The 21144-nt window shown below is 34.4% G+C and overlaps 3 protein-coding genes and 1 long non-coding RNA gene across 6 annotated transcripts; 1 reads left to right on the top strand and 3 right to left on the bottom strand.

The window, feature by feature from the left end:
- Window positions 1-3374: 3374 nt before the first annotated feature.
- LOC130999581 (uncharacterized) lies at window positions 3375-5522 on the bottom strand. Of its 2 annotated transcripts, none has more exons than XR_009093543.1 (3): window positions 5174-5522; window positions 4872-4920; window positions 3375-3624 (listed from the first exon to the last, which is right to left on the bottom strand). It is a non-coding gene; the product is annotated as an uncharacterized LOC130999581 (long non-coding RNA). The 2 variants fall into 2 exon arrangements; XR_009093542.1 differs by lacking the exon at window positions 3375-3624 and adding an exon at window positions 3916-4304.
- A 458-nt stretch (window positions 5523-5980) lies between these two features.
- LOC130999578 (5'-adenylylsulfate reductase-like 5) lies at window positions 5981-9017 on the bottom strand. 2 transcript variants are annotated; one of them, XM_057925146.1, is made up of 5 exons: window positions 8765-8925; window positions 8524-8648; window positions 7414-7595; window positions 6958-7082; window positions 5981-6801 (listed from the first exon to the last, which is right to left on the bottom strand). In XM_057925146.1, exons 3-5 carry the CDS (start codon window positions 7566-7568, stop codon window positions 6374-6376), a joined length of 708 nt encoding a protein of 235 aa, XP_057781129.1. In that variant the 5' UTR covers window positions 7569-7595; window positions 8524-8648; window positions 8765-8925; the 3' UTR covers window positions 5981-6373. The 2 variants fall into 2 exon arrangements, with proteins under 2 accessions (XP_057781129.1, XP_057781128.1); XM_057925145.1 differs by having other exon boundaries at window positions 8524-9017.
- A 1755-nt stretch (window positions 9018-10772) lies between these two features.
- On the bottom strand, window positions 10773-13748 carry LOC130999579 (mitochondrial dicarboxylate/tricarboxylate transporter DTC). Its single transcript, XM_057925147.1, has 6 exons — window positions 13405-13748; window positions 12895-12978; window positions 12070-12131; window positions 11479-11840; window positions 11181-11395; window positions 10773-11087 (listed from the first exon to the last, which is right to left on the bottom strand). Exons 1-6 carry the CDS (start codon window positions 13519-13521, stop codon window positions 11031-11033), a joined length of 897 nt encoding a protein of 298 aa, XP_057781130.1. The 5' UTR covers window positions 13522-13748; the 3' UTR covers window positions 10773-11030.
- Window positions 13749-18151: 4403 nt separating this feature from the next.
- On the top strand, window positions 18152-20879 carry LOC130999575 (tubulin alpha-5 chain-like). The gene is made up of 5 exons (XM_057925134.1): window positions 18152-18638; window positions 19040-19254; window positions 19518-19717; window positions 19798-20306; window positions 20400-20879. Exons 1-5 carry the CDS (start codon window positions 18526-18528, stop codon window positions 20710-20712), a joined length of 1350 nt encoding a protein of 449 aa, XP_057781117.1. The 5' UTR covers window positions 18152-18525; the 3' UTR covers window positions 20713-20879.
- The last annotated feature ends 265 nt before the right edge of the window (window positions 20880-21144 follow it).

Genomic DNA, 21144 nt, shown 5'->3' with positions numbered 1-21144 from the left:
TCAGACAAGCAACACAACAACTAATATGGTATACAATGAAATTTTTGATAGATTGAAAGGTAATTACGATATAACTTTGGTCATTTTATTCATATATTTATAGACCAGTAGCATTCATTAAACATTTATAATGCTATTTACTTAACATACGTACTTTTAAAAGTTTATTGTAGATTTCTTAAGGAAAGACTCTTAATTTTAACAATACGATTTATGTAGTTGGTCATTTTGAGTGTCTTTGCATTTTGATTTTGGCCTGGTAATTATGGACTAATTGTTAATAAGTTACGTAATTTTTTTATGAAGACAAATTAATTTTTTAGATTTGATGTATAACTAACATTGCTATTCGAGATAGATGGGAATGAGTGTTGGATTTCTATGTGTGGCTATTGCTTATGTATATCGTATTTTTTTACTTGCATAGACTATGTGAAGATCTACAGTTCAGGATTTAGAAACTTCCTCTTGAAGCCAAAGTTTATGAGGGTTATTGTAGATTCAGGGTTTAAAGTGAAAAATTGAAAATGACTGTTGTATTGCTTGCTTTTGAAGATGTTGCCAATTGCCCGGTTAGTGAGCTATTGTGTTGAGTATCGTTACCTTTAATTTTTGTAAGTAAATTATGACCTAATGTTCTACGAGTTAGTTTTCTTATATGTCGTACATAACGCTAATAATTGTTTTAGCATTTATTCTATAACATAACAAAGATATCAAAAATAAAATGAAATCTAAAAATTGAACTATAGATAATATCAAATAAAAAGTATATATATATATATATATCAATATAATTGATAATAAAATTTATTATAAATTATACTATAAAATAATGACCCGTCGAATTTCGACGGGTTATACACTAGTTATAATGTAAAGAAATAAATATAAAAGGTATTGTCGTTTTAACTTCGATATTACAAACTTTTGACTCATTTCACGAACCAAAGAAACTCTCACTATTAAATATGATTGAAAAACTCGGCTCACGCGAAATAAAACTTACATTTATAAGTATTTTCAAATTTTGAAAAAAAAAGTATTTTCAATTTTATTTTCTTTGAATATTCAACTCTAGACAACACTGTTTTGAACCAAGGTGTAATAATATTTCCTTTTTTTCAGTCATAATGAATATTAGTGATCAAAAGAAAACAAAGTTGTATTGTTTACTTTCTTGAATGTTCACAAGTCCAAACCAGAATTTCCCACATCCATAAAATTAAATGAAATTCCAACTTTTATTTATATTGAATTTTTCAATCATGTAAACAATCGAATTTGCAATTACAAACAAATAGGCCATTTGGTCCATTTGCAAAGCAAAATCCTTCCCCTTTGAATTCAGCCTTGCAATTCCTTTCACAAACTGAAGTGATGCAGCCTCTGTTATCAATTATAGTTGTGCATTTCTGCTTCCCATTTTCTTCACCAAATGCACCCAACACAACTGCACAAACAAGCTTCCACATTTTAATATTTATTTATACAATTAAAAAAAATCAAGTTCGTACATTAAAATAGTAGAATATATACCTGAGAGAATAAGGAAAATAGCTAGAGATAATTTCGCCATTATATACTTAATTCAACCTTTTTTGTCTCTATTAAATCAAAATGGTGTGGATGTCTCCTTATATAGGGCCTATGGTGTGCAAAACTGGAAAATACTATGTCACTTTATAGCAACAATCCAAATTCCTTACTACTTTTATTTCGAAATAATTAGCATTTATTAACAAAATATTATGACCATATTGTAATCGAGCTATTAAATATAGATTTGATTTTCTCTAAATGAGCTTCAAAGTGACGATTTTTTGTTTCATTTTGATTTTGCTTATTTTTGGATGTTTTGTTAACCATGTGCAATTAAGACAAAACTCATCTAATTTTTTACTAATAGGTCAAATTGGCTAAAACTTTGCCTATATTGTTAGTCTATCTTAGCACACATTTGTGAAAAATTAAAAGTTCAAACATTTTTTCCTTGCCATGTAGTACAAATATATATATATATAGGCAAATGTTCAATGAAGAAGGCCTAAATGTAAGAAAGAAGAGAGAAGTAATCTTGGCCATTCATACTAAAAAATCCATCGGTCCATATTGATAATCAAATAATCTGTTCACATTAGTTTAAGGGTAATATAGACTAATTACAAATCATATTATGGGTCCATCCACCATTTAAATCCGTTCACAACTGTTTTACTATATTTATGCTAAGCAAGATCTTTTTTATTTAAGGTAGATAACTAGATATTATACAAATACATCATTTGCGTATAGATTCATAAAACTAATAATCTCATGTTGCTTTGAAACCCAATTCACGCAGATGAATTAAACACTTTATTTTAAAAATCTCGTATTTTAGTAAGACAATCAATGGATTATATTATGTGCTCGTTATATTTTGTAATACGTTCGTCATAATTATATATTGTACATTATCTGATTTTATTGAACGTGTATCACAAAATAGCGAACTCTCGAACATAATATTTTGTTATACGTTTCTTAGAATTATGTAATGAATGTCATCTGATTTTTTTATTGAACACGATTGTATATTATTTCGAACATAGTAGATAAGTTTTTGAACATAACATTTCCTTGTATTGAAATTTCAGAATTTGGATGAACTTATTATATATTTTAATGAACTTGCAGACAAATTGTTATGCATAAACAATAACTATTGAACTTATATTGAATTGATTTTGAAAAAAATTATATCCATCTTTATATTCATCGTAAATCCATTGAACTTATATTGAATCGATTTTGAACAAATAGTTATATTGGGCGTTGCTTTCGACAAATAGAAATTCATAATATTTGTTGAAACCATGACCACTTTCAAGTATTATATGCATTCATTTTTTGCTGAACGTAGAGGAGACTGTTGATGAATTTTTTCCAAATGTTGTATTAAATTAAATAATTGATTTTGTTACACCAGTATTTTATGTGATGAATGTACTAAGGTAGTATGAAAATTTTTAAATGAGACTTCATGATTGTGTTTGTGTTTACTGACTCACAAAAATAAAATTATTGACTTAATTTTCATTAATTATTTTTGAATAACTTAGTGAACATTTTCATTAATTATTTCTGAATAACCAATATCTGTTGTATTTGTCTCTGTAAGACTTTTATTGGATGAAGTAATTCGTTGTGATAAATTTTATCCACAGTTTTGTTGATGAAGAACAAATTAGTTGTTGACGCATTCCACTTTGACGAAAAATAAATGATGGTTTTTGTATAGTAAATCATTGTGATAAATTTTATCCACGGTTGTGTTGAATTTTAAGTGCTATACGTTGAACATATGTGTCATATTTAATGAACCCTTTTTTTCCAGATGGCATCAACATGACCATACCCGACAGTGAACTATGTTTCCCTTCATGTGATGACTCGTTAAGATTGTATATGGGCCAAATGTTTGATACACTACCAGAAGGTGTTAAATTTTACAAGAAATACACTGCTACATGCGGCTTCCAGCTTCCAGGCTCGTATGAGCACGATTACTTATTTTTGATGAACCTGCACTTGTTTTTGATGAACCTGAACGCTTTTTCTTCTGAACTTCTTCTACTGCAGCTGTGAACATTGGTAATGAACGTCATATTATAGCACTTAAATATGCCTAAATCAAACACCGACACCACACAAAGAAAGAATTTGGGGTTTTCCATAGCATTGTATCCAGAAGTCTTGTTGAATACATAAATTAATATGCGTGGACACCAAATTTGATAACTCGAACGTTCGAGATAACTCTTACAGGCTCCACATGAACTAAACATACCACACTAAATATAAAATGTTAAACAACCATTTTTCCCAAAATTCGACACATCACATAATCAATAACAGTTGCACAGCCAATTAAATCAATACAGTAATGCAAGTTCAACAAACTTAGGTACATGTTCATATTAAAGTCAATAACAGTTTAACACAATAGAAATCTAAGATTTAATAGTACTACATTATTCAGGGAAGCAAGAACTGTTTTGCAAAGTAACAGAAGAGTACAATGACAAAAAATGAACAAGCCAATTGAGTTTAATAGCTAAATTTTAATGAAACATCGTTTCATACTTTTAGTACCATAAAACTAATAAAGCTATGAAAAACCAACCTAAACTCTTGAATAATGAAATCATACAACATTATGCATGAAGTAGACCTATGCAGCTTAGGGGCTGGATCGAAGAGATGGGCAGCAGGCGCGCGAGCTACTTTGCAACTTTAGCTCCTTATTTATCTATGTGTGACTATTCTTGTTAATGTCAAAACAGAAAATCCATCATAACCACGTAACTGAAAGCTAAAAGTATCAATGGGAAACTAAGGGTGCTATCATGTCTTTTGAAATGGAGATGAGTAATTCAAAATATGGCATTCTATCTTCTTTAGCAAAAACATAATTACAAGTTGTATTTGAGCACTTACAGCAAGAGCAAAATGAGACATTCTAGAATTAAATAAAAAAAACGAAGGAGAAAGAATGGCTCATGATCTAAATTCTTCTACCTTCCATGACGAACGATACAAATCGTTCCATTAAAGGAATGAACAACACACGTTCTTAAAAGTATATTTGGACGTTCCAAACAACATGATATACAATTCAACAACGATAACATCTCCGACCATATTACCATCGATGCAAAGCAAATTCACAGAATCAAAAGACCAAATCAATGAGCGGCATGGGGAATTCTAGATTAATAATTTCAAAGTTTCCAATTAAGTATTAATGATTTTTTGTTTGCCCATAAAACAACTTTAGATTCAACGACAACAAAAAAATATAACCACGAATTTAATCTCGAGCGCACCTGAACGATCGAATGCAAGACAAAAACTCTGAACATGCCGACCCAATTTCTGATTCAACGAAGGTATAGAAATATTCACAATAAACAAATCAGAAAATTCAAATAACCAAGAACATACAATGAATAGATAAAAATGAAACAAATTAAAAATGGGTGATTCAAATCTTTGCATCTAACGAAACCTCATATCCGACAAAGTGACACAAATTTTCCATCGAACGAACTCACAGAACGTGACTAAAATATATACGAACTGAAAATTACAGAACAAAACAATATGATTGAATACTTCAAATATGCACCTTTATGTTTCTGGCGATCCATCTTCATACCTGTCGAACAAGATCGGAAGCTGATACAAATGGGGGGAAAGTAATAGCAAATGAACAGGGTTGTGTCAAAAATTCGTAGAAATCGATTTTGACCATCATCTTCCAGGTAAGTGAGATAAATCCGGGAATTGTTTAAGATTCCAAAATTACGAACAAATGAATTTTACATTTCTAGCCCTAACGTTTGTAAACCAAAGAATTTCAGAATAAGCGAATTAATTAGGCGATGAAGTTTCCTCTAATCAGGATCGTTGGATGATATGAGATGAGAGGTCTGGATTGCTTCTTATTTCTTTGTCTAAGGGGTGTTTTTTTGTTGAATGCAACCCTATATATATATATATATATATATATATATATATATAGGGAAGGGCTAAAATAAGATTATAAGAGCATTTCTTAAGATATAAAATAAGAATCATTTGCAGCTCTTAGATCATCAAGATCTACGGTTGATTCGTAATCCTGTTGGATGGATTTATGGTCTTGAGTTTGAATCTCAAAGGTAGCAAAAATTTATTTTTCACAATTCATACATTTATACAGCGAATTCATACGTGTTCTACATAAAATTCTTTAAAAATTGCTTTTATTTCTTATTTTAAGATGTGCTCTCACAATAGCCCACCCCTATATATATATATATATTCATTTTGCTGAATTTTGGATGTTTTGTTAATCATGTGTAAATGAGATAAAACTTTGGTAATACGTCAAATGAGTGTGTGTGTGTGTGTATGAGAGAGAGAGAGAGAGAGAGAGAGAGGGACGCAAGCATTCAAATTTGAAAGTGCAGCTTAATTTCTCAAAGAACTACATGATGATATACAATGGAGGAATATATTTTTGCCAAATTTACATGATTCCTCACTACTCTCCATATTCCAACCCAAATTCCATCGTTTAGTTACTCTCAATACAAAAGGGTGTAGCCACTACTACATATTAAACAAAAACAAAAAAGAAGAAAAAGGCAAAAAGAAAAAAAAAGAAAAAAGAAAGAAAGGAGGGGACAACAAAACGAGCTCTGGTCTTTTTTCTTTTCTTTTTTTCCTTCATATTTTTGGGAGGGCTGACGGCCGAATCAAAGTAGTATAGTAGAAGTCAATCATCACTTACTTCTTGCAGCCGGAGGCAGTAATTGAGTTGCTCGAGCTTCCCAGAAGCCACCTAGTTCTCGAAGCCTCTCGACGTTAATACTCTCGATGAAGATGTCTCGCCCAAGGATACAGACGCGAGGGACGATGCCCATACCCGAGCATTTCTTGCCCTTTCATGGAAGTTCCTGGTTTTACAAATCTTTAGCTTGCTCAAAATCCTCCTCACGTCAATCAGTTGCAGAGCATGACCCAGAAGCTGCCTCGACTCCCCGAAAATCCCCAAATTCAGATGAGGCATGCAGGCCAACCATAGCGCCGATAGATCAGATGCTATTTCTGGAAAGAAGTACAGAAATGCTCTCGAGATCACAAATACTAGGGAGAGTACTAGGTAAGGTTCCCTGTACAAGGCTTCTTTCAGCGACGCTGAATCCCAAACCCGAAAGGCTTCCTCATTACGATGCGTTTCTTCAGCCATATCTGCCATATGATCTAGCCCTGAGAAAAAAACAAGAATATCCAAGAAATTGAGAATACAACTACAAAGATCACATGATACTTGCGCATTCACCGTCTCAGTCTTTGGTTCCTATTGAGAGTAACATCGAGACGAATATGAACAAGAGATAAAGATTTTGGATGTGCAATAAATACCTGTAGTTCTTTTGTAGAAACTCACAAGGGACTGGAGATCTTTGCTACCCTGATACCTAATTCGTGTTGTCTGATTCACTATCAGCAGTGAGGGCACACTATGAATACCATATCTAGAGAAAACACTGCACACAAAGATAGGTTAGATTTTGATGAAAGCTGATACTCAAATGCAGAATATAGGTTATAAACCTCCCAGAGGCGTCCACAAGATTGTCTATTCTCGTTGCAGCATTCAAAAATACATACCAAAAGAGAATAACAGATTAACTATGTCTAACGTCTTTCGTCCCTATATTATCTTAAAGGAGCAAACTCATTTGAGTTAAAACTCCCATCGAAGCACTCTCTACTCTGAGATGTAGTTGGATGGTATGAGTGCCAAACATGCTTAGGTTTATAAGAAAGCCGGTGGATGAAATGTACACGAAATGAACATAGGTAAGAAACACCCACCTAGGCATGGCTGAAGATTGTTCGACCATCACATGTTTGATCTGAGGATACATGGAACTGAGAGTAGAAAATTTAGGCTTGAAGATGCTTGAGAAAGGACACCATGAGGCATAAAACAAAACGGCCATATATTCATTCTTCCGAATGGAGGCCATAGCTTTATCAAATGCTTCTCCATTCACCTTCAAAGTTCAGAGACATTTATTTATCAATTAATGATGAATAAAACGAACCAACATTAGCTTCTAGAAGCTGGCACATACATAAAAGAACAGAAATTGAAAGATTAATTGAAAACTTCACAAATTGCTATTACTCACACGCAGATCAAGCGAAAGATGTCACTCAACATCACTGAAACCCACTAGCACTAGACGGAACACACAACCTTAAAGAATATGTGTTTGAGGTTTCTTGGATTGTTCTATTTTGTGATGCTCAAGCGACAGCTTGAAATATTAGAAAGATTTGAACGTGAGATAGAAATTGCAACATGGGTATAAGTTCGTGATTCATATTGCAATTACTCTTAAATATAATTATCAAAGACGAAGTTAACTTGAATTACCCAAAAGAAAGATTTTAGTTTTTAACAACTTATTGCCAATCTGTTCCCTTGATGTATCCAGTATTTGCGAACGAATACTTTTAGTCCAACACATATAACATATTCCCATAGATGCCTCAATTGAGTATAGTTGATTTAAATGTTTCTAATAAGAGCTAGAAGAATTCAACTTCCCATATTCAAGGAGATGCATAATTAGCAAATTAAGCAGCCATGCTCTATAATCATACCTAAAAGTAAAGTTTTCTTATGCCTAAAGGTAAAGTTTTGTGATAGTAGGTAGAGAAATCAGAGCACCACCAAGTCCTCAAACAGAAACCTAAATTCCAAAATCAGCATGAATCATCATATGATAATCAACTAGCTCAATAACTAACCATGAACATCAACCGATTACACAAACTTTTAGGCTATGAAACCCTGAAATTTTGTCAGCTCAATTCCACCAAATACTATCATAAAATGAAAACCAAAAATTCCAATATCAAAGGCATATATCACAAAACACACAAAATCAATCAACCAAAAAAAGAAAAGAATACCTGAATTGGCGAAGAAGGGAACGGGTCGGCAAAGGGGCACTGAGAATTGAGATCGTGAAGAAATGTTACGAAATCCAGCTGACAAACAGACGACGACGAGGAAGAATCCGAACGCAACGACGTCGCTGATTCCGTCAACACACACACCACCATCAACATAAATACGCATTTTCCCATCGAAATATCCATGGACAGCTCCCAAATTCCACCCCAAGAAAAGGAGAAAAAAAGAAAAGAAAACCTTAGAGATTAAGCTGCGAACGATGAGCCCCCAAAAATCTAAGGATTGACGAATCTCTTCCTTCTTCTTCTTCTTCTACCTTTTTTTCTTTTTGATAAAATTAAATTTCCTATATATTTTTTTTCCTACTTGGGTTCTCGTTGGTGGACCTGAATAATATTTTTTTATCGATTTATTTGATTTATCTTGTTGTGATTAATTATTATAATTGTAATTACGCGCTTGCTGTTAAGGGAGATGATTGTTTCTATCAACTCCTCGGTATCATACAATAGTGGGTTTTTGGACCAATACTGTGAGCTCTTGTGGGCCCTACTTTTCCAATAGTTTTTTTTTTAATTACAAAATGCATGTCATAAAATGAAATTAAATATATATTAATATTACAATGAAATAAGTAAGTTATTTAAATTAGCAATTAAGTTAGAAAATGTGTATATTACAATGAAATAATTATGCCAAATTCCCTCTAGTTTAGAATAGGAATAATTAGTCTAGATAAAGGTCATTTCGACTACAATATCGTTCAGTGAGTGATACGTAATAAATACACATTAGAATTTATTTTTTACGTGAATAAAAATCATGTCACGCTATTTTTCTATTATCGATAAATATATATATTTTTTTCAAAAATTAAAATTGAGTTAAAGATTACAACATTTGCAAAATCCATACATTATAAGTTGACTTCAACAATCATTTTTTGGGAAAATGAAAAAAGAAGAAGAAAAATGTGCTCTTGAAGCGATATGGTTTTGCAAAAGCAAGAAGTTCGTGACCTTTAACTTGAATTTAATTTAAGAAAAGATTTCACTTTAACAATTTTCTATAGATTTGAATTGCTTTTTCTAGAAAGTCTTAATAGATCCTATAATATTCAAACATTGTACATTTGAAGTGACTAGATTCGATCCCAAAAAGATAAGATATATTACTAATTTACTATAAAATAAGTCATATATTTAATATTTAGTCACGCAACACAACCTCTTATATTTTTTTTCGGGTGGATCTCATGACTAAAAGATCAAACAATTTATTATATGCACTTTTTATTGAAAGACGCAAAAAATAATTTTATAATTGAAAGATTTTTTTCGAGTAAACTACTTTCTGACGTCATGACTAAAAGATCAAACAACCTCTCACATACGTTTTCCATTGAAAAACGAGAAAAACGACCTCATAACTAAAAGATCCAAACAACCTCTGATATACCTTTTCGAGTGAACGACCTCATGACTAAAAGATCAAACAATCTTTTTCATTGAAAGATGTTAAAAACAACCTCATAACTAAAAGATCAAGACAACCTCTTATATACTTTTTTGAGTGAACGACATAATAACTTCACAATTGAAAGATAAAACAACCTCTTCTATGCATTTTTCATTAAAAGAAGCGAAAAAAATGACCTCATAATAAAAAGATCAAGACAAACTCTTATAAAATAATCTCCCAGTACAGTGTGGTTCGGGGACGAACCAAGCAGAAGCTGGTGGCTACGCCCGGGGACGAAGTACGGAGTGATCGCCGATGCAAAGAGGCACGGACAATGAGCGACTCCGATTAAGACTTCCAAGCGAAGGGGCACAGGGATGAATCGAAACACACCCGAACGAAAAGGATTCATGTGAGGACAAAACATATTAGAAAAAACTCGTGTTGGTCTATGGGGACAGCCGTCAAATCTGGAGCCGGGCTATTATAATTTTTCATTAAAAAAAAAGACATAAAAAATGGCCTCATAACTAGAAGATCAAAACAATCTCTTACATACTTTTTCAAGTGAACAATCTCATGACTTTATGAGCGAAAGATCAAACAACTTCTTACATGCATTTTCCATTAAAAGACACAAAAAAGGGCTCCATAACTGAAAATCAAGATTAACTGAACGATCTCATGACAAAAAGATCAAACGAGCTCAGCATAGCTTAAGAAAGCTGGCATGGAGAAATTGATATGGAAATGATGGCAAGAATAGTTGAAGAAAGCAGTGATGGAAATCAAGAAGCATCTTTGCAGGTGAGAATATATTGATTATTTTAGTGAAAACAATCCCCCCAAATTCCCAAATTAAGTGATCCTCCACAAATTACTTCTCAGCAACTGCAACCCTATATATCCCTAATCTGAATCCAGTTCAGTACAAAAAAATTATGTCTGTCAATCTCAAAAATCATAATCCTTGTATTCCAAAATGGCCAAACATTATTCTGAATTCAGAGCAGAGCTCGAAAACCGGCTTCTCCAGCTCGAGTTACAGCCCGGCCTTCTTCTCGAGTTTCTGGATTTGGTTCAAGAATATCCAGGTCATCTGCAAGATCAAGAACCAAAGTTAGAACAGAATCAATCAATGGTGTGTCTCTCTGTGGTGATTCTGCATGAGAGAGAGAAAGAGAGAGAGTACCATGACATGAGGAGCAATCCTGACACAATATACTGGAAATCCTGTGTAGAATTTGAAGGGTCCTCCGGACTTCAACGTCTTCATGGTACAATCGAGAGAGCCGGTGTAAGGATATTTCCCCTGAGCATCAGGCTGCATTTTCTGAATTTGGGTTTTGACATAGTCGAATGGCAAACTGCAGGCTGCAGCGAAGAATCCTGATACGGAACTGGCCCCTGAAAAAAAGATCCGGGAAAAGGCTAAGAATCGAGTAGAAGGGAAAAACTAATGCTGGGTGTATGTGCAACGAGTATCGTACCAACAACTGTAGCAGCTTCGCCAAGACCAAGAGTATCCTTGCAGAACTCGACACTTTGATCGTATGAAGCAAGCATACCCATGTTGAGAGCCATAGCCCTCACCACAGTTGGACCGGCACCTTTCCAGAGTGCTAGCACTCCCTCATCAGCAACAATACGGTAGAGGGCATGAAATGCGTTGGTGTAATTCCTTCGTTGTGCAGCAGGTAGTGTAGCATCAGCTTGCATGCGAATGAGTGCCAAATCAGCAGGACTGCCAAAACATGCCCCGATTGCACCTGCAGTCAATCCACATAGAGCCTTCTGGTAAAGGGGCAACGGCTTCCCATCATTAGCCTCTATTGCTTTGTTTGTCAAAATCCTATAAAAGCAAATTCAAGTTACAAAAGTAAAGATCGTGTGAAATCTTAAAAGTGTTCTCTTCATCATAGAGGTTGGTGGACAATACAAGCATCACGCATGCTTTTTCATTTGTGCAGATATCTAACTTAAGGAAAGTAAGTGCATAACAAGATGTGTAAGACCCAATAATTTGCTAATCAACATGGTCGTGATTCCAGTCAGCAACAAGATTGAAAGAAAATACTCACCTAAACGATCCAAGACGAGCAGTTGTATATGTTGCTTGTCTAAGAAGCCCAGCAGACAAACCCTGCAGAAACAAATAAATATTAACAAAAGGAGTCTAGTAGAAAAGCAAATGAACTTTAGTGCCTTCTATCTTAAACCGATGACTATTATGGCCAAACAGAAGTACTCCTCATTCAACCATCACTTGTAAACAAATCTAAAATCGAAAGTCACCTGTACTTGGAAAGACAAAAGAGAGTTTCAAACAATTGCACGGCTCAATTGGGGGCAGTATAACATGAGACAAATGATTTTAATGAGAAGACAGCCAATGACACAAAAGTTATTTTTAAAAATGGGAATTCCTATCAAAGATGCATCATAGTTTTTATATCACATCAAAGCTTCCTGAAACGTCATCCGGCTAAGCAAAAAAGACTTAGACTAGAGAACTATGAAACGAAGCTATTCCATCACTCCTAATAAAAAAATCTTCTGCATTACATGAATCCATGTTCGCTACGTGAAAATGAATTAATAAACCAAAAATTCAAACATATTACTGCCTTCTCCTACCTACAACCAGCAATGGCTCAAAACATTAAGACTGCTAATGTTACACCGATCACCAAGTCAAAATGAGTCCATTATATGTATACCTCAGTAAAAACAAGTTTGACTCTATAGTGGCTCTAGTTCAGGTTAGTCATACAACCAAATCAAGTTGCTATGTAGCAAATCAACCAAAGGCCAAACATTAAGCACAATCTAATATGCTAAAAACCGCCTTCGGGCAACAAAGGAAACATGAAAAAGACATTAAAACAAACACAAGCCAAACGAACCTTGTAAAAGGCGCCAACCCCGTCATTTTTAAGCATGTTCCTGGTCACCTCACCAGCTGATCCCTGGCCAAGCTGTATTCTCACCTGAAATTAAGAGCACAACTTCACAATCAAGATCAACATTCAACACTCATCAGCTGATACAGAACACAAATTAGGACATCCAATATCACCCCAAATCAGTGATTCCCAGATTCTTAAAACATCAATTGATTATTAGATCTAAAAAAGTCCATACAGAATTCACCATTCAACCATATCACACTTCAAGACAAACAAACACACAGAAAGATCCACAGACACACACACCAATCCTCAACAAGATTCAATTTTTAGATTCAAAAAAGAAAACCCATTTTACCTAAGATCTATAGCCATGCCAAAAACCCAACATTCATCTAGGAACAATACACGAGATCCCATTAAAAAAAACCCAATCTTTTCCCACTACGAGTAAGAACTGCAATCAACTCGAGCAAGCATGTAATATCAAACACGAAATTTGGATACCTTGATCATATCGATGGGCTGAATCACGCAGGTAGCGAGCATTCCAGAAGCACCGCCATTAACAAAGGGCTTCACCGTAGGCCAAACCCCAGCTGACTTCGGCTTCTCGGCGGCCATTTTTGTTTTCCTTCTCTCTAGCTTTCCTCGAGCAAAAAAGGAGATTACTAGAGAGAGAAAGGGCGCACTGAGGTGAACAATTCGAGGGCTTCTTGTGTGAAGTGAGTATGCAGAAGGGTTTTTAAGGCCGCCATTGCAATTAATATTTACAAATTCTAATTTTTTTGTTTCCCAAGTGCAAAGTTTGTCGCTTTTTCCCCACGAAAATACACATACATATCTTGATGAAAATAAATCGAAATACTAATTCTTTTCCCAATAAAATAAATAAAATACTTTTGTAACTCGATTACTTTTTCCTTTTATTAATTACTTCAAAGTTCAAACCATTTTCAAGAACGAAAAACGGTTTCTTGCATTTTTCATTGGTCCCAAATTATGTTCCTTTTTACTTCCCTTATTAGAAATGCATTTAGAAAATAACCTCCATAAATATACACTTTTAATAATATTGGGTGAACTAAGCATTTACTTCCCAATCATTAAATTGACACTTTTGTGATGTGTGAGCTAGTGAGGGCATGCTACAAATTTTGTTGCTCAAATTTGCCTATATTTTAGAAGAAAAAAGAAACTTGATTATAACATACATAATTTTTATTATTTTTATTATTATCTATTAATTTTTTTTATAGACATTGACCTCAATTTTCATGCCCAATTCTTTGATTGCCATCATTTTCAATAATTTATGTATACTTGAAAAAATGGCCCTTGATGAAGGGCTGAGAAACAAAGAGGCGATGTTTTTTATATGGCATGGGTGGAAATTAATATTATAGTAAAGTTTAGGGGCGATAACAGAAATGAGCAATATTGAAAGAATAAATGTTTGCGCCTTTCGAGAGGCCCAACTTAGCTGAGCAATCAACCTCATTTGTTTGGTAATTACGCAGACGCCTCTACACTCTTGGAATTTTCATTTCCACCCCTTTGGAGGTGGAAGGTCTAGAATTGGATAGCTAAGTTGAGGTCAACTACTTTTACTTGGTCATTTTCAGGATTTTCTTTCAATATTTTGGTTTTTTGTGTGTTAAAATATTACTACTATTATTCAATTTTGTGTTAAAATATTATTATTCAATTTTGTCAGGCGTCAGTATATATATGTGGCCGAAATTACTATATTTAAAAAAATAACGTCTACTACTTTAAAATAGATGAAGAATGGAAATAATAGTTAAATATTCCAGCACATGATGCTATTATCAGCACACAAAAAATGACTGGGCTTTATCTGAGTGGAATTTGGAAACACATAAAAAAAATAAAAAATAAAAAAACGAAACTTTTAATTCTATGTGGAAGGGAATTAAATCAGACTTGAGAAATAGGCTCCCAATGTAAAATAAATTAGTATAAAATTGAAGCCCAAATTATTTGTCTGAGCTTCAAGAAAATGGTCTTCTTATAAGATTTAAAGCCCAAACTATTTAATTTTATGCTTCGAATATATGAATATTTAAAAGCCCACATCATTCTATTCGGGCTTTAAAGTGCGAGCCCATTTGAGGCAATAATAATGGATTATTGAAAATACATATACGTACATCAACAAGATTTAAATACCATAGGAATTTGCTAATTAGTTAGTGTTTCTTAGCTACCACATCTATAAATGTAATTTGTAAATTTATATCTATTTTATGTAGTTGAAGTGAAATTGAAACAAATATTTTTGTACCATTAGTTTAATGAAATTCAAAAAAAAAAAAAAAAAAAAAAAGAAGTAGGAAGCCTTATACTTGATTAAGGAATCGAGGATGAATTAAAGTGTAAGTCTATGAATAAAAGTAGTTCAATTTGGTGAGAAAGTGCCACCATAGGTTTTTTTTTCTTTTTTTTAAATTACAAAAGTTATCTGAATATAATTAATTATGTAATCTGCCTGTATCTCACAGCCATCCAAATGGTGGAAAAATATCACTGCACACAGGCGAAAAACACCATGCGTGTGGAACCTCAACACCAAATAATACAACACCGCATATATGCGGAAATACAACGCCACTTAAAATGAAAAAACATCACCACATGCAGACGGAATTAAACCAATACCTCTCACAAAGAAGAGTCGTCCTAAATATGCATAATTTATAAATACTACGTCACAAAAATATAAATATAAACATACCGTAACCGTAGAGTAGGAAAAGTGAAGTAAATTGAACGAATAAATGCATGTGAAAAACTTTTATTAAAATAAAAAAAGCATGTAAAAAAATGAGTAATTATTGAGAAGTTCGGATCCAATGATCATAAAACCAACTAACAATATAAATATTGGCCCCTCTATTTTCCACTTGCACATTCCAACCACATTATACTATTTTCTAATTGCATGACCTACACATTTTATTAGCACCTTATATACGCATCGTTATATGTAAAAATATAAATTTTTGGAGAAAACCTTCTGTACCTAAAAATCCATTAAAAATTATTGCTAATAATAAATAAATAAAAAGGTACAAGCTTACATTGCACTTCACTTACCGGACAAGGCCCAATTTTGCCAAATAAAACAAAGAGACGAATCCTCTATCTTCACATGATGGTACAACCTGGTCAAGCCGCTTAATGCTTCACTATTTACTTCATAAATATTTTTCTTAATTTCTAGAATTTCCAAAAGTCACATAAATAATAAATATAAATTCCGTTTCTTCGATCCACATTTCGTATAAAAACCATCATAAACCACCTTTTTTTTAAATCACACTCACACTCTTAAGATAAATTAGTATACGCTCATTTATGCGATGCACGACTGACATCAAAATTAATTAAACGATAAGTTAAAATAAATAAATAAATATAAAACTTAAAAAATAAAATATGAACAAATACAATATATGTTTTAATAAAATATAATAATTCACATCAATTACTCAATAAAATACTTAATTTAAAAAATGTAAATTTTCAATTTATATAAGTGTAATGATAATTATAGTTATTAAATAAATTATTCGACAATGAAAATTTGCACTATGCCTATATTATTCATCATAATAAATATTTTTATACACAAATATAAATAAAAAGTTATAAATTTTTAAATGAAGAGAAATAAAATAAAATATTTTAAAATTTTCATAACTTATTCATTTTTGATGATTTTTATACTATATTAAATTTAAGATGCATATTGATTATTTTTTTCATGATCAAATTTGATGATGTTTAGAAAATACTTACAATATAAAAAAGGGAAAATTGCATGTATATACACAAACTTTGCCAAAAATTCATATTTTACGTGAAGTTATGATTTTACGATTTAATATACCAATATAATAAGTTGTCCAATTTTAACACAATTTTTATTTCCGGTGATCGGAATATCTGACGTGTCGATTACGTGTTAACTACTTATCCAACGTGGCATTGAAACGATGGCCTTTTTTTGTTGTGTAACAAAACGGCGTCGTTTCAGCTCCATGTTTCAGCCTTCTTTCTATTTTTTTACTCTCTCCATCTCAAATCACGTTGTCTCTCTCTCAATCCTCACAGAGCGGAGAAGCCCCACTTATCTGACCGCCTCATCCCCCGCCGCAGCCGGCGGGGCTGGCTGAGCAAGAAACCGGTGTCGAAGATATCTCAGTTTGTTCGTCGGCCAAGCAAAAGGGCGGAGGTGACTGTGGAGAGGGGCTGCTGCTACTGCCTCCGATGGAATAAGCGAGAGACTGAGGGCGGCGGCGGTGGCTTGAAATTGGGGATCTCGCTCTATGTGTTATTGTGTGCAAGTTCAGGGAGATAGAGGGGACGAGACAGAGACGTCGGTAGTGGCCGAGGGAGGCGATGCCGCCGGGAATCGATGGTGGGCAGCGAATACTCGGAGGTAAATTCAAGATCGGCTGTAAGATTAGTAGTGAATCATTTGGTGGTATCATTCTGGGTGGCTGAATTTGTTCAAAGAATTTTGATGTTTTCGTTTTCGCTGTGTTGAATTTTTTGCTCGGGAGAGTGTCGAAGTGAAGATTGGAACAGGGAGAACGCTAGGGTTCCCATTTTGAAATTGGAACAAAAATTAGAATTAGGGTTCATTCGAATCAAATTAAAGAAGAAATAGTGTAAAACGACGTCGTTTTGTTTTTACACCGGCGAACGGAATGGCGTGTGCTGGCGAGCCACGTCGTTTTTTAATTTGGGGGAAATGAAAATTGTGTTAAAATTGGACAACTTATTAAATTGTACTCCCTCCGTCCCACGAAGCATGACACAATTTTTTTTTGGTCTGTCCCACGAAACATGACATGTTTCTAAAAATGACAAAAAATTTACCCTTTATTCACATTTTCACTTTTTCACCTAGCACACTTAACACACAAAATACCAATTTCTTAATTTCCATGCCGAAAAGAAGTGTGTCATGCTTCATGGGACGGAGGGAGTAAAATCCTAACTTCGCGTCAAATATGAATTTTTGGTAAAATTTGTGTATTTACATGCAATTTTCTTTATAAAAAAGTAAAAACAAAAAAATAGTAAAAATTTCGATGGAAGAAGAGAAAGAAAAAAGAGGAAAAAACTAATTCATTAATTCAAGAGAAAACAACTTATGGGACCCTAAACAATAAATTCAATAGCAAATAATTAAATGAATCGAAAATCTTTATAATCATCATTGATATTAGTATTTCTTTTATTTGACAAAAAAAGAAAAAGGAAAAAAGAAATACGAAGTCGTATAGGCTAAATAAATATGATTGCGGTGGCGGTTGAGGTGAGCGACGGCGAGCTGGCAAAGACAGCCACAAAACGACGATATTTTAGGGCGGTGGGGCCGGCGATGAGGCTGGCGGCAAATGGCGGGCCATTGGATTCCAATCCCCAAATCCCACTTGTTTTACTTAACCCACTCTCACTATTTCCCTCTTTCCAGCCTTAGATATTTTTAGAATAGAAGTCGAGGAGAGAGAATAAAGTCCCATTTTTTTCTTGGTGCGAGGACCTAGATTTACAAAGACTTGCCATTTTCGTCAAATTTCTTCAAACAAAATGAGGGAAATAATAAGCATTCACATAGGTCAAGCTGGGATTCAGGTGGGAAATTCATGCTGGGAGCTCTATTGCCTCGAGCATGGCATTCAGCCCGATGGCATGATGCCTAGGTATTTGATTTTCCCCTTTTCTTTTCTTTTTTTCTTTTTTTTAAAAAAATTTGTATAATGTATATGCGCAATCTAATGTTTCTGCCCTTTTTTGGAAAAAAAAATGAATCTTTGAGGTAGTTTGATTGCCTAGGGCTGTTGTTCCTTTTCAAGGGAGTCATGATCTTGGTAATGAAGTAATAAACTCTAGAGTGTGGAAAGAGAATCATGATTTTGTTGCAGAGTGAATCTGAAATATGATAGGCTTAGGCTTGCATTTGTTAAAAAAAGTTGAGTGAAAGTGGTGAAGAAGATGCAAGTTTGAAGTCATTATTATGGTTTTACTTACCTCTTCCTATAAATGGAGTATATCTTTATTGAATTGCAAATTCTAATGCATTAGTTTGTACTTGAACTTGCAGCGACACCACTTTTGCTGTGGGGAATGATGCCTTCAACACCTTCTTTAGTGAGACTGGATCAGGAAAGCATGTCCCAAGGGCTATATTTGTTGATCTCGAACCTACTGTCATCGATGAAGTTAGGACGGGGGGTTATCGCCAGCTCTTCCATCCCGAACAGCTCATATCCGGGAAGGAAGATGCTGCAAATAACTTCGCCCGAGGGCATTACACAGGTCCAGAACTTGTCTTTTATTCTCAAGTTGAAGTAGCCCTTATGTTAAGCATTCTGCGTTTTACCGAGTTATGTTTTTGCTCATTACGTTGTGAAACTTCTCTAGTATAAACATTTCAATCAATGTTAGTGAGAACGTGTTGTGCAGTGCGTTTGCGTTTTCTTTATGTTGGCATGGTGCTTGAGTGCGTTTTTTCCTTGCTACATCTTCGGATATTGCAAAACCAGCTGCAATTTGAGTCTTATTTTCCGATTTCTTTGCAGTGGGAAAGGAGATTGTTGATCTATGCTTAGATAGGGTGAGGAAGTTGGCTGATAACTGCACAGGTTTGCAAGGCTTTTTGGTCTTCAGTGCTGTAGGTGGTGGGACGGGTTCTGGGTTGGGTTCGTTACTTCTGGAACGTTTGTCAGTGGATTACGGGAAGAAGTCTAAGCTCGGATTTACCATATATCCTTCACCCCAGGTGCTTAAACTCGGATTTTGGGTTCTTGATGTATTTGCTAGTTTCTGTAGTAGCATGCCTTATAGAAACTTGAATTGCAGGTATCGACTGCAGTTGTCGAGCCGTACAACAGTGTCCTCTCGACTCATTCCCTTCTCGAGCACACCGATGTTTCTGTGCTCTTGGATAACGAGGCCATTTATGATATCTGCCGAAGGTCTTTGGACATTGAGAGGCCTACGTACACCAATCTGAACCGACTGATTTCTCAGATCATCTCGTCCCTAACTACTTCCCTACGCTTTGATGGAGCCATCAATGTTGATATCACTGAGTTCCAGACCAACCTCGTACCATATCCTCGTATCCATTTTATGCTCTCATCATACGCCCCCGTGATCTCTGCTGCAAAGGCATACCACGAGCAACTATCCGTCCCTGAAATCACAAACGCAGTCTTTGAGCCCGCGAGCATGATGGCTAAGTGTGATCCCAGGCATGGCAAATACATGGCTTGTTGCTTGATGTACCGCGGAGACGTTGTCCCTAAGGATGTCAACGCTGCTGTCGCTGCCATCAAGACGAAACGAACTGTTCAGTTCGTTGACTGGTAAAGAAACTTAACTCGTATACTTGGATTTGAATATCTCACGAGTATTTGTGAAACAATGACAAGAACTATATATATTGTTGGACATAACAGGTGCCCGACGGGCTTCAAATGCGGAATCAACTACCAACCGCCATCTGTGGTCCCCGGGGGCGATCTTGCTAAAGTGCAACGAGCCGTGTGCATGATCAGCAACAACACCGCGGTTGCTGAGGTGTTTTCGCGCATTGACCACAAGTTTGACCTCATGTACGCGAAGAGGGCGTTTGTTCACTGGTACGTTGGCGAGGGAATGGAGGAAGGCGAGTTCAGCGAGGCTCGCGAAGATCTGGCCGCGCTCGAGAGAGACTACGAGGAGGTTGGTGCAGAAGGTGTGGATGAAGAAGAGGAGAATGAAGACTATTAGTTCTTCATTTCTGCATTGCTACCTTTCATGTATCTCTCTCTTTGTTTGCTTTATCAGAATGTTTTATCATTTAAGGATTTCTTGAACCATCACATGATGTAAGCAAAATATGGTCTATGTGCAGAATGATTTGAATCAATGTAGTTTGTTTTTGGGTTTTTGAAAAATTATTTTATCACTCTGTTTAAAATTTTAGGTTATAATCATGTTGACAGTATGATTTTAGCTTATCTTTGTTGAAATTACATTCGAAATAATGTTCAAATCGTGACAAAATCAGAATTAAATATATTCTACATTATAAGAGAATTTAAAGATAGATAGTCTATCCTCATCAGACTAGATTTATTAATTTATGTAATAATGCTTAATATAGTCTATCTTTGAAATATCTAAGATATAGTCTACTTTCTAAATTAAATTATATTAAAA

Source organism: Salvia miltiorrhiza, chromosome 8, assembly GCF_028751815.1.
Source record: "Salvia miltiorrhiza cultivar Shanhuang (shh) chromosome 8, IMPLAD_Smil_shh, whole genome shotgun sequence".
Taxonomy (NCBI): domain Eukaryota; kingdom Viridiplantae; phylum Streptophyta; class Magnoliopsida; order Lamiales; family Lamiaceae; genus Salvia; species Salvia miltiorrhiza.
Note: the sequence above shows the minus strand (reverse complement) of the source record. Positions and strands in the feature narration are given on the sequence as shown.

Coding starts and splice junctions, on each gene's coding strand:
- LOC130999578 (XM_057925145.1), bottom strand. CDS start 8,712: ATGGATATTTCGATGGGAAAATGCGTATTTATGTTGATGGTGGTGTGT. Junction 7,596..8,523: donor TCCCTTCTTCGCCAATTCAG/GTATTCTTTTCT, acceptor TGAACTTTGAAG/GTGAATGGAGAAGCATTTGA. Junction 6,802..6,957: donor TTTCTACAAAAGAACTACAG/GTATTTATTGCA, acceptor TTTTTTTCTCAG/GGCTAGATCATATGGCAGAT.
- LOC130999579 (XM_057925147.1), bottom strand. CDS start 13,521: ATGGCCGCCGAGAAGCCGAAGTCAGCTGGGGTTTGGCCTACGGTGAAG. Junction 12,132..12,894: donor GGGTTGGCGCCTTTTACAAG/GTTCGTTTGGCT, acceptor TTGTTTCTGCAG/GGTTTGTCTGCTGGGCTTCT. Junction 11,841..12,069: donor GCTCGTCTTGGATCGTTTAG/GTGAGTATTTTC, acceptor TTGCTTTTATAG/GATTTTGACAAACAAAGCAA.
- LOC130999575 (XM_057925134.1), top strand. CDS start 18,526: ATGAGGGAAATAATAAGCATTCACATAGGTCAAGCTGGGATTCAGGTG. Junction 18,639..19,039: donor CCCGATGGCATGATGCCTAG/GTATTTGATTTT, acceptor TTGAACTTGCAG/CGACACCACTTTTGCTGTGG. Junction 19,718..19,797: donor CCATATATCCTTCACCCCAG/GTGCTTAAACTC, acceptor CTTGAATTGCAG/GTATCGACTGCAGTTGTCGA.